The sequence below is a fragment of the Lepisosteus oculatus genome, chromosome 8 (genome assembly GCF_040954835.1).
Source record: "Lepisosteus oculatus isolate fLepOcu1 chromosome 8, fLepOcu1.hap2, whole genome shotgun sequence".
In the NCBI taxonomy this organism is placed as follows: Eukaryota; Metazoa; Chordata; class Actinopteri; order Semionotiformes; family Lepisosteidae; genus Lepisosteus; species Lepisosteus oculatus.
This window is the reverse complement of record NC_090703.1, coordinates 8,317,522-8,330,553: the sequence shown is the minus strand read 5'-3', so window position 1 is coordinate 8,330,553 and position 13,032 is coordinate 8,317,522. Positions and strand designations below refer to the sequence as shown.

At 46.0% G+C, this 13,032-nt stretch overlaps 1 protein-coding gene across 1 annotated transcript in view; it reads left to right on the top strand.

The window, feature by feature from the left end:
- brf1b (BRF1 general transcription factor IIIB subunit b) overlaps nt 1-13,032 on the top strand; it is a 75,017-nt gene that overhangs the window by 41,753 nt on the left and 20,232 nt on the right. Inside the window, exons 13-16 of the mRNA XM_015350309.2 lie at nt 7,926-7,987; nt 8,278-8,359; nt 8,666-8,721; nt 9,467-9,735. Coding sequence (XP_015205795.1) covers nt 7,926-7,987; nt 8,278-8,359; nt 8,666-8,721; nt 9,467-9,735 — 469 coding nt within the window. The remainder of the gene's footprint in view (nt 1-7,925; nt 7,988-8,277; nt 8,360-8,665; nt 8,722-9,466; nt 9,736-13,032) is intronic.

Genomic DNA, 13,032 nt, shown 5'->3' with positions numbered 1-13,032 from the left:
GGTATAAGTATTATTGGTAAAATAAGAAATATTTCAGGGAAGTATGGGGAAAAAAAGAGATTTATAGGTATGGAATTTTCAGCGGAACAGCTGCAGTCAACCACTGTCTGAGCCTTTCATGATGTAATTAGACAGCTGCTTTAGAATCACTTTGCTACCATGACATCACAGTTGGACCAAAGCCATTTCTTCTGTTTTGTTTCTGCCTCTAAGAGAAGGACAGTGTTCGTGCCTGTTCATCCTTCTGTGGAACCAGACAGTGTTGTGTTGGTGAAAACTTGTGGGAACATGAATCATGCTTTTTTTTTAAATAACTTATTTGGTATAGCATCTATGCTAAATCCTTTGCATGGCCTTTCTAGGAAGAAAATACCCCAAAGACAAAAATAAAAAGCTGTTCTTGGACTTATTTCTTTCAGCACTATAAAAACAGCAGTGTTTTGTGATGTGCATAAACAGAACAGTACTGATATTTTCAGGGCTGTTCTAGAAGTTCCATACGTGGAATAATATTTTGATTAATTAACTTTGTTATTGCCCAGCAATGGCAGCTGTAGGCTTTTAAATTATGCATCTCAGATGCCATATTGTTGCCTTTAACAAAGCCTGCAGCTTTACAGTAGGTGTGGGATAGCAGATGGTATGATGGCTATTTTCCCAGCTGCTCTATTAAAAGCCTGTATGTTGGTGTCCACACTAAGCACTGCTGGCCACATGCACACCCCAAGACATCACTGCCAGGCCCAGCTCAGCACCCAGACACACAGTTAGCTGGAAAAGTTATTTCTAGGTCATCCAATCCCTGGAGAGACAAAAAGAACACAAATCCCATCCCTGTACCAATCAATCCCTGAGCCAGGAGAAGCCCCAGACCCGGGAAATCGGTGCATTTCCAGTCAGGATCCCGTTGCGTGACTGGATATGCAGACAGCCCCCAGAACTGGTATACTAATGGGGAATTATGCGTTGGAAATGTGCAGCTGTGATGTGTTTGAGTGTAAGAACACTTCCCTCCCTCTAAATGGCGTTTGCTTAAATCTAGAGGTTTCCATTACCTCTACAGCTGGTGTTGCGTAACCGGAAGTAAAAGGTGAACTGTCTGCAGGTGGAGAAGCTTTGTCGGAGGATCCAGGAGAGAAGGGTTTCACCCATTTAAGACTGTGCTTGTTGTTAATAGCTTGTGTATTGCAGTGAAAGGTGAAGAATTGAGCATAGTTATTGAGGATGCATTGGATCATGAGAGGAAGGTGCAAAGGTTTTCAGAGCGCTAGCTGGATTGCCACACAAGCATGCTGACAGAGGTATGGAAGATTACTCTGCCTTGTGGAGAATCAAGTACTTCAGTATCTTCTGTTCTTTAGTGTGTGTAATTTGATCGTTCCTGTACGTCACTCTTGGGCAGGAAAAAGTAAATGTCCTGCCTCTATTTAAAAGGATTAAAAGCTACAGTATGCATCTATTGGAAATAATGCAAAAATAACTTATTTTGCTATAGCACAACATTTCCATCTTGCATAACCACTCAGTTTTGTTTTTCTGTTTTTTTCATTAGTGGCTAATAGTTTCCCATAGTTTTATTTTCCAAGGATAAAGGATCCCAAACTTACATCATCAGATGACGTTTAAAAAAAAATTAAGAAATTGTGAGATTTGCATGCATTGCAAATGTAGAGAAAATATTTCAGATATCGAGTCTGCACAGTACATTGAATATATGTCTCTCAGATTAAAGAGAGAAAAGGCTAACTCGATGATTTGTTTAGTTCTTCTCCAGGACCAACAGCGATTTCTGTCAGAAGACAGATATACCAAGGTTTTTAGCATAAACAGGTTGTTTGCTGTGTCAATGAAGATTGACAAGCTGCATTGTATTTAGCGTGCCATATGATTGTATGTCATCATTGTTCACATCTGCATTTTTCTTTGCAATAAATCGTTTGGGTTTTTCAGGAATTGCTAAAGTTGACTAACTGGTGATGCTCTCCTTTTCTGAATTGTGACCACTACTGCAAATGGAAGTACTGTATACAGTGTTAACAAAGGGTCACTGATTCAGTCTTTTGATATAGTTGCTTAAGTCTTTAGAAGAAGGTATTTTTTGGTGAAGAACAAAACTACTTGCAAATTAAAGGCTTGTATTAGAAATCTGAAGCGTGGTTGCTTTCATTAGCTTCTCTTCTCAGTTTGTATTTTAAATCCAATCTGACAATGTAATTCTTTTTTGTCCCGGCGTGTATTTTTAGTCCAGTTCTTGTGTGGTTCTTCAAGTTGCAGCTATTGGCTGAAGACCCAGGAGCATGCTGGTGGGTCTGCCAGGAGATCGTGCCCAGCCTGGCAGCGGCTGGCTCTCTGGGGGAGCAGCAACATTGAGTTCGTGTACATCGCAGAACTCTGTCTGGAAACACAAGTGACTTGGAAGGGTGGAAAAGTACTGCAGGTTTTTGTTTGCCGCAAGGAGAAAGGTTTTGTCCAAACGCGTAAGGAGGAACATAAACAGAGGCCCCTTCCTTTCAGAAATTGCTGCCAGTTCTACCTAGACCATGCAGTTTTTTTTTTTCCTCCCTTTTAAAAATCTGACATGCAATACAGCACAGGGAGCACGGAAGCCTGTCTTTTCTAAAACCTTCAGATGTCACAAGCCATCTGTTTCTGTTTATGCTCCTTTTAGTTAAATGTTTTCAGCGTTTGTTTGCTGCAGTATAATACCTGGCTGCAGGATTTGATCATGAGTCAGCTTTCCTTTGCTTGGAAGGTGAAAGAGCCTGTCAGTCAGCCAGAGACTTCATATTGAATTCTTCTCCACCCCGCCTCCAAGTTGTCGAACTTGTTAGTTACGGCTGCTCTGTTGTATAACAACTTGTGGGTAAGATGTTTGTGTCAAAGTGCCAAACCTACAAGAACGTTTTGTGGAAAAACAGCTGAATGTTGCTGTGAACAAATATTACATTTTAAAGGTTTTTTTAAAGGTAAATTTTAAAGTTTACAGTCCTCTTCTCAATGTCTTTTACTAATTGCATGCTTCTCTTAAGAATGCTTAGAAATTCCAATTAGTAATTCTGATGTTCAGCCTGTTGCTGTCAACCTCCACAGAGCCCTGTTTCCTAATTTAACTGTGGAGAATCCAGCGACTGGAACAAAAAAAAATGAAAAACAAACCTTACCAAACACGTGAGGGAAATGGCATGTTCTGGTTACAGAGGATAAAACGTTTCTCAAAATATAAACTTTAGTTTCAGATAATACTTGTGTGGTTTTTACAGTTCTTAGCTTTGCGGCATTCTGTACCGTGTCCATAGAGTAGTTTGGATTTGAGCTTTTAATGGGAAAATTGGATTTTCTGAATTTTGTTTAGGTGAGTATTTGGCATATTTGAAAATGCCCTAAACCTCGGCCTCAATTGTATATGTTCGTGCAAACCTGTTATTTACATACCTGATTATTTTGTCGAGCTGTACAATATTTTGAATAAATTTGAAATGAACAGTTATCCCACAGAAATAACTGCTCTGAAATAGAATGTTGTTTTCATTTTATATTTTCACTGCTTACTTTGTGCTGGTTAAGGTTTGTTGGGGTTGGTGCTTGTAATTCTTGTTGTAACACCCAGAATTCTAACATGCAGAGTTAACAAGTAAGTAGCATTTGTTGGCAAAACTGCCTGGATGTTGAGAGCAATGTTTCTATTGGATTAAAAGAGATGTATTCACAAGCCTGCTTGTTTACAATGTAATTGGGCCGCTTCATGTCACCAGAAGAAGAATATGGCACTGTGCCTACCTGGAAATTTCATCTGTTTGTGATGGAAATTGAAGGTTTTATTCATTAATGTGTACATTTTATTTTCATTGTGGTTTGACATGCACTCATCAATGCTGATTCTCTCTAGTCCTGAAATATAAAAATTCGCTGGTCCTGTGAGAGGAATTTGTTACAGATCAAAACCAGATTCCTCAACAAAATGTGGAGCTGATTGTCACCAGTTTCAGCTCCAAATTACAGGTTTTAAACCCCTATAACAATCGATTGTCTCAAGACTGCCAGGACCTGAAAGAAACAAATAGTAAAGAAAAAACAGTTATATTCCCAGGGCTACATTCAGTGTAATGCAAATCCTAGCCATTCACACACAATACAGAAAAGGTTTTTAATGGAAGGCCATTTGTTTTACATTTATAATAGCATTAATTCAGTTCACAGCTGGCCTAAGCCCTGCTGGCTGGGTAATGCACATCTTCTTAAGTGCTTTATTCTCCAGACACCCCCTCCCCACCCCTCCAATAGTAGAATCTTCTGCCTCACATCTTTGTGTTTGTGTTGTGCCAGGTTTTACATGGTATCAGGATTATGTTGTCTGTTGTACTGGACAATTGGCTGGAAGCGTTAAGGCTTACAAATGCCGAACGTTGACCCCAACTCTCTCTCTCGCCTGGCTGTGAAATGTCAGAGAGTTTCCCATGGTTTCTTTTCCCTTGTAACCGAGTCGGACTTTAACAGCCTTTGGGTGCCCAAAGAGACTGCTACCTTAACCCGGAGCGGGAGGTCAGATTGTTCTTATTTGGAGCTGCCTCTTTCATGACAGGCTGTCGCAAGCAGGAGAAAGCCGAGCTGGACCTCGGTCAACGTCTGGATTTCTTGATTTATCCAGCTGTGCATGTCCTGAGGTTATTATATTATTCCAGATCGCTGTAATTCAGTCAGCCAAATTTGGAATTTGTGTCAAATTCCTTTCCGCAAAGCAGATCGGGAGGCTTTAGAGTACAAAACTGTATTTTTCTTTGTATGCTGCTTCAAAACCTAGTTTATTGTCATAACGAACAAGAAATCAGCACATGCTAAAAGCTGTTTTGGTTTGGAGACTTCAACTTCAAGACTTCAAGTTTTTAAACGAAATAAGTTTCTTTGCCTTATAAGTTGCTCTGCTGGGGCTGATTTGCAATTTGAAACCTAAAGCTGCATCTACGCTGCTTGTGTGTTACTCATGTGGTGTTCCTCACACATCTGGCTGCTTCTCCAGAGTGTATTCAGTTTTCTGCTGCCTACTGCGTAGATAAGAGATCCTCAGCTTCATCAGCATTTCTTTCTTTGTCATCAGCAGTTTAGTGCTGAGGAATACAATGGAATACAGTACAGTGCCAAGGGAACTGTATAACCAAACTACATATTTAATAACTACACAAAATATTTTACTGTTTCATATTTTGTGTTCTTAGATGGGAGGGTCAGCACCCCTGTAAGCATTCTATAATTTTGTGGGAAGATGGGGTGGGCTAATAGGTCATTGGGTCACTATTGGAACGGTATGACAAAAAAGTAAAATAAGTTCACTGTAAGGTTCATAAAACATTGGAAAGGGATGTGGAGCCTCTTGTCTACTCAGCTGCTGATATGCTGCAAATGCTGCCAGTGTATATTGTAGTGTTGGCTGCAATGGGACAGGCAGACATCAGATATGCATAAAGCACATCACAAACATGGCTAATGTAGGTTAGCCATAAGGTGTGGCGGTAAATCTCCAACACTTAAGTTTTATGACAACGCCTAAGTTTTAAAACATACACACCAAATTACAGTAGGACTGTAATTCCAGTAATTATAGTGTCTTTGCCTTAAACAGAAAAATTACAAACCTATGGTAAAATTTAAACTGTGCACCCTCTTTTCAATGTCATCCATTTCCTTGCATGGCAAATTTTATTCTTGGTTTGAACATGCAGATATAATTGGTTGTATGGTCTGTGTTATTGCCAGTAGTACTTGTTAGTGTTTATGTATTCCAGGTATTATCCTTACTGCTCCTCATCAAAGGACATTATGAGATCTCTATGGATAAGGGATTATAACCCCTTTTTGTGACTTTTAAAAGGTTTAAAAGACACTTAAGAGTTGCATTGTAATCTACCACACATGCTTTTTCATGTTGATTCTTCTTTGAGTGGCAGCTATTGCAATTTTCCAGATGAAACAGAGAAATCTGTGAAGGCATATCCACAAGCCTTCAATAGAAGATCTTATGAACAGCCTTGCTATTAACATTCTAGTAATGAACATCTGCTCAGGTGCAGATCAGTAAAAGCTGCACTAAACTTCAGCAATATTTCATCTCTATTCCCCAAAGCAATAAACTGAGGGATTTTAGCTTAGGGGCACCTGTCCACACTTAATTGCCACTACTCTTCTCAAAATAAAAATTCAAATGCTTTGAAGTTATTTCTTGGATTGAATTCAAGGTTTGGTATGGGTACTTAAAGCTATCAAACAAAGAGGCTTCTGCAGTTTGAAAGATGGTACATAACCTTAATAAATATTTGCAAGACAAGTTTTCTAGCATATAACGGTCTTTATTGTTTGATTAACTGTTTTAGAGAAAATGATGTGACTGTCCATTATAGGCACATCAGTTGCTGTTTGGTAATAATGTTCCTCTGTAAAAAGTGCTTTTTTAACAATTCATTTTAATATACTATATTCATCCCCAAGCAGCAATTTAATCAGTAATCAGTTAAACGTGCAACATATTACAAATAAAACTGGCAAAAAAACATGGTATGACAACACTTTTAAGTAGAAAATAGAATAAAAATAGCAAAAGGTCCAAAAATGATTAGAATAACAGAGTGCATGTGCATTGTAAGACTGTCTTGTACTACACAATAAAATAATAAGTCCATTAGATATGTATTAAATTACATGTACATTTGCAGAGGGGGCTCTATCCAATAGCAATCATGTTGATAAAACTGTCTTGCATTCATTGTTTGTGAGCCTGATGGCCACTGGAACAAAGCTATTTTTTTTCCTATTTGTCTTGCACTGTGGTCTTTGAAAAAGTGTTCCTTAAGGTAAAAGATCTAAAGACTGAGGAAGAGATGAGTCTTCATTGATGGCACAGGACTTCCTCAGGGTCTACTGGGAACAGAGCTGTGGCAGTGGTCTTAAAGGCACACCAATGACTAGAGAGCTGAGGGTCACAACATTCTGAAGGCGGTCGAGGTCTTTTTGTCATTTGAGCGATGTGAACCAATAGATAAAAGAAAAAAAGGTTAAAATATTTTCAATAAAAGATCTATAAAATGTTGGTAGAATTATTTTTTGGTCTCCAAAGGAATATTTTCTGAAACTGTGTAAGCGTTGTTGGGATTTCTTCACAGTGCTATCAGTGGTAGAGGCAGTAGCCACATGAAGCAAAATTAAGCCAGTAGAAATGATCCAAAAACCATTTATAACCAATAACCAAAAATGAGTCTCTGAAACATGACTAAGTCAGGTGATTAGATATTTTTATTTATTGTGAGGGTTTTTCTGCACCTCAAGCTGGGATTTCAGTGCTCTTGTCTTCATTTTTCTTTTTTCTATCTGTATTGGTGCTTTTTTAAACATTAGTCTATTTGCAAGGTTAATATTTCAGACGAGGATATTCTGTACTTTTGTTTAGTAACCCTACAGTCTAGTAATCTAGTAATCAACTGAATATTTAGTTCATAATTGTCAATACTCAGTTCACATCTTCATAGAAATGTGAATTACATTTCAGTGACACCTCCAATTCATAAATAAACTTTTTAATTTAGTGCTCTATAAACCTGGGGTAGTCAAATGTGATTAATACAGTGAATTATCAAAATAATTTCCATTTTAAAGCTCTGTTAAGCATATCAGTCATAATTGTTGGAGGTGTTAATAAAGAAATGTGCCAATAAACCTCATCAAGCATTTCTGTGTATTTTAATAACTGAAAATAGACTGTGTTCAAATCATGCAAGACGGTTCTTAAATTTTGTATTAAAATATGGATTCTAATGGATTACCTGCCAGGCCATTATGTGTGAAATCTAATGCAGCAGCTGTTTCATGATAAAGCTGCATGTGGCTTCGAAAAAAAAAGATAAAACTCATTTAACTGTGAAACCTTCTCCTTATCTTTTTAGATGGAAATCCTGAAAATGGGGAATTAGATCTGAATGGTATTGATGATGATGAAATTGATCGGGTGAGTCCACACCTCCAATGTCTGTGCATTACTTTAAATTGTATCTTTTCCGTAACGGTCTTTGCTGGGACCATTCATCTTTCCTTCATGATGGACCTTTCCAAATTGGATACTTTTGGTAAACTGGAATTTTACAATAGCATGTTTGTCAGCTAATATTTTAGAGATATTTTTTGGACTTTGAGAAAACTGTAGATGGGAGCTTAAGGTGAACCTGTTTCCTAGTTAATGAGAACAGTTCAAAGATCATCTGTTTTTATTGTGTAATCAGTAGTGTTTTGTCCTCCTAGTATATCCTAAATGAAACAGAAGTAAAAATTAAGACGGAGCTTTGGACAAGGGAGAATTCTGACTACTTAAAAGAACAGAAAGGTGAGCTGTTGTAATCTAATCACTTATCATTCATTCTGGCCAGTGCTTTTTCATTAAAGAGAAAAAAATTGCTTCACAGAATCTAGTTAAAATCCGTTATCAGGGTTCTATACAGACTTTGGATGGATTTATTAGTTTTTTTACTCCAGAAATCCAAAAGAATAGTTTTTACAGATTTTCATTTCAGCAGTCAGATGTCAGTAGGCTCTCGCTCTCTGATGCCTGATGCAATGTTTGGACCATTTACTCTTGTGATAAATGATGCTAATTACAATTTAATTATGTCTCTTTATATTTTCTTTTTAGAAAAGGAAGAAAGGATAGCAAAAGAGAAAGAGCTTGGGATCTATAAGGAACAAAAGGTAGTGATTCAAAGAATTGACCTCCTTTTTAAAAACCAATTTCACTCGTTAAATCCGAGATGTGGAGCTTTATATGAGAGTTAACGATGACAGATGATCACAGTTCCTACTTTTTCTACTGAGCTGAAAAAATTGTTAACCCCCTAGGTTGTTCCTCAAATGTATTTAGACCTTTATACCTCAAATGTAATTAGATCTTCATTAATGTCTTGGTTAAAGATTCATGTAACCCAATTAAACATATAATACAATGATATAATATGTATTTGGGTTATTTAATTAGTCGAATGACCGCACAGTACATACACTTGTGTGAATAAATATGTGCAGGTTCAGTAACTAGTGGCACCTCCTTGAGCAGAAATGACTTCCACTAGACATTTCCCAGGACTGTTTATCAGTGCCACGCATTGGCTTTTATGAATTTCGGTCCATTCTTCCTTGCAGAACTGCTTAAACTTTGTGACATTTGGGGATTTCCCTGCGTGAACAGCTTGCACGAGTGTGGCTGAGTCTGGACTTTGACCATCTGAAATGCACAATTCCTTTTTCATCAGCCATTCTGTTGTCTTACCCACGCGCCGTGACTGCCCGTCTTCTACACTTGAATGTTTGTGTTCATTGTCTTGCTGCATGATCCACTGCAAATGTAGCTAAAAGAAGCTCAGTGTTAGCCAGATGTTGGAGCATCTGTGGGAACAGATTCCTGAATGAACATGCACGGTGTCGTTTTATCTTCTGATAGCCCAAGAGATCCTTGAAGAAACGGGAGCCCATCCGAGCCAGCACGGCTGGGGAGGCCATCGAGAAGATGCTGGAGCAGAAGAAGATCTCCAGCAAGATCAACTATGACGTCCTGAGAGACCTCAACAGCAAAGGAAGCGGCTCCAGCCCATCGAAGCGGCAGGAGGACAGTGGAGACAACGGTACCGGAGCCAAGAAAACCAGCAGCCACAGGAAAACCACAAGCACCAGCCGTGCCCTGGCCACCCCAGTGAGCAGCGTGGGGAAAAGGTACAGTCGCGGCACATGGCATGTGAGGAAGAGGAAGAGGCGCGGTCGCGGCGTGCGGGGAAGAGGGAAGAGGCGCGGTGCGGGGAAGAGGTGCAGTGGAGGAAGAGGGAGGAGGCGCGGTGAGGGGAAGAGGGAAGAGGCGCGGTGAGGGGAGGAGGCGCAGTGAGGGGAAGAGGGAAGAGGCGCGGTGAGGGGAAGAGGGAAGAGGCGCAGTGAGGGGAAGAGGCGCAGTGACGGGAAGAGGGAAGAGGCGCAGTGAGGGGAAGAGGGAAGAGGCGCGGTGAGGGGAAGAGGGAAGAGGCGCAGTGAGGGGAAGAGGGAAGAGGCGCAGTGAGGGGAAGAGGGAAGAGGCGCAGTGACGGGAAGAGGGAAGAGGCGCAGTGAGGGGAAGAGGGAAGAGGCGCGGTGAGGGGAAGAGGGAAGAGGCGCGGTGAGGGGAAGAGGGAAGAGGCGCGGTGAGGGGAAGAGGGAAGAGGCGCAGTGAGGGGAAGAGGGAAGAGGCGCGGTGAGGGGAAGAGGGAAGAGGCGCGGTGAGGGGAAGAGGGAAGAGGGAGGAGGCGCGGTGAGGGGAAGAGGGAGGAGGCGCGGTGAGGGGAAGAGGGAAGAGGCGCAGTGGAGGAAGAGGGAAGAGGCGCAGTGGAGGAAGAGGGAAGAGGCGCGGTGAGGGGAAGAGGGAAGAGGCACGGTGAGGGGAAGAGGCGCAGTGAGTGGAAGAGGGAGGAGGCGCGGTGAGGGGAAGAGGGAGGAGGCGCGGTGAGGGGAAGAGGGAGGAGGCGCGGTGAGGGGAGGAGGGAAGAGGGAGGAGGCGCGGTGAGGGGAGGAGGCGCAGTGAGGGGAAGAGGGAAGAGGCGCGGTGAGGGGAAGAGGGAAGAGGCGCGGTGAGGGGAGGAGGGAAGAGGGAGGAGGCGCGGTGAGGGGAGGAGGCGCAGTGAGGGGAAGAGGGAAGAGGCGCGGTGAGGGGAGGAGGCACGGTGAGGGGAAGAGGGAGGAGGCGCGGTGAGGGGAAGAGGGAAGAGGCGCGGTGAGGGGAAGAGGGAAGAGGCGCGGTGAGGGGAGGAGGGAAGAGGTCCAGTGGAGGAAGAGGGAAGAGGCACGGTGAGGGGAAGAGGCGCAGTGAGGGGAAGAGGGAAGAGGCGCAGTGAGGGGAAGAGGGAGGAGGCGCGGTGAGGGGAAGAGGGAGGAGGCGCGGTGAGGGGAAGAGGGAAGAGGCGCGGTGAGGGGAAGAGGGAAGAGGCGCGGTGAGGGGAAGAGGGAAGAGGCGCGGTGAGGGGAAGAGGGAAGAGGCGCGGTGAGGGGAAGAGGGAGGAGGCGCGGTGAGGGGAAGAGGGAAGAGGCGCGGTGAGGGGAAGAGGGAAGAGGCGCGGTGAGGGGAAGAGGGAAGAGGGAGGAGGCGCGGTGAGGGGAAGAGGGAGGAGGCGCGGTGAGGGGAAGAGGGAGGAGGCGCGGTGAGGGGAGGAGGCGCGGTGAGGGGAAGAGGGAGGAGGCGCGGTGCGGGGAAGAGGGAGGAGGCGCGGTGCGGGGAAGAGGGAGGAGGCGCGGTGCGGGGAAGAGGGAGGAGGCGCGGTGCGGGGAAGAGGGAAGAGGCGCGGTGAGGGGAAGAGGGAAGAGGCGCGGTGAGGGGAAGAGGCGCAGTGAGGGGAAGAGGCGCGGTGAGGGGAAGAGGGAAGAGGCGCGGTGAGGGGAAGAGGCGCGGTGAGGGGAAGAGGGAGGAGGCGCGGTGAGGGGAAGAGGGAGGAGACGCGGTGAGGGGAAGAGGGAGGAGGCGCGGTGAGGGGAGGAGGGAAGAGGGAGGAGGCGCGGTGAGGGGAGGAGGCGCAGTGAGGGGAAGAGGGAAGAGGCGCGGTGAGGGGAAGAGGGAAGAGGCGCGGTGAGGGGAGGAGGGAAGAGGGAGGAGGCGCGGTGAGGGGAGGAGGCGCAGTGAGGGGAAGAGGGAAGAGGCGCGGTGAGGGGAGGAGGCACGGTGAGGGGAAGAGGGAGGAGGCGCGGTGAGGGGAAGAGGGAAGAGGCGCGGTGAGGGGAAGAGGGAAGAGGCGCGGTGAGGGGAGGAGGGAAGAGGTCCAGTGGAGGAAGAGGGAAGAGGCACGGTGAGGGGAAGAGGCGCAGTGAGGGGAAGAGGGAAGAGGCGCAGTGAGGGGAAGAGGGAGGAGGCGCGGTGAGGGGAAGAGGGAGGAGGCGCGGTGAGGGGAAGAGGGAAGAGGCGCGGTGAGGGGAAGAGGGAAGAGGCGCGGTGAGGGGAAGAGGGAAGAGGCGTGGTGAGGGGAAGAGGGAGGAGGCGCGGTGAGGGGAAGAGGGAAGAGGCGCGGTGAGGGGAAGAGGGAAGAGGCACGGTGAGGGGAAGAGGCGCGGTGAGGGGAAGAGGGAAGAGGCGCAGTGAGGGGAAGAGGGAAGAGGCGCGGTGAGGGGAAGAGGGAAGAGGCGCGGTGAGGGGAAGAGGCGCGGTGAGGGGAAGAGGGAAGAGGCGCAGTGAGGGGAAGAGGGAAGAGGTGCAGTGGAGGAAGAGGGAAGAGGCGCAGTGAGGGGAAGAGGGAAGAGGCGCGGTGAGGGGAAGAGGCGCGGTGAGGGGAAGAGGGAAGAGGCGCAGTGAGGGGAAGAGGGAAGAGGCGCGGTGAGGGGAAGAGGGAAGAGGCGCGGTGAGGGGAGGAGGGAAGAGGCGCGGTGAGGGGAAGAGGCGCGGTGAGGGGAAGAGGCGCAGTGAGGGGAAGAGGGAAGAGGCGCGGTGAGGGGAAGAGGGAGGAGGCGCGGTGAGGGGAAGAGGGAGGAGACGCGGTGAGGGGAAGAGGCGCGGTGAGGGGAAGAGACGCGGTGAGGGGAAGAGGGAAGAGGCGCAGTGGAGGAAGAGGGAAGAGGCGCAGTGAGGGGAAGAGGGAAGAGGCGCGGTGAGGGGAAGAGGCGCGGTGAGGGGAAGAGGGAAGAGGCGCAGTGAGGGGAAGAGGGAAGAGGTGCAGTGGAGGAAGAGGGAAGAGGCGCAGTGAGGGGAAGAGGGAAGAGGCGCGGTGAGGGGAAGAGGGAAGAGGCGCAGTGAGGGGAAGAGGGAAGAGGCGCGGTGAGGGGAAGAGGGAAGAGGCGCGGTGAGGGGAGGAGGGAAGAGGCGCGGTGAGGGGAAGAGGCGCGGTGAGGGGAAGAGGCGCAGTGAGGGGAAGAGGGAAGAGGCGCGGTGAGGGGAAGAGGGAAGAGGCGCGGTGAGGGGAAGAGGGAGGAGGCGCGGTGAGGGGAAGAGGGAGGAGACGCGGTGAGGGGAAGAGGCGCGGTGAGGGGAAGAGGCGCGGTGAGGGGAAGAGGGAAGAGGCGCAGTGGAGG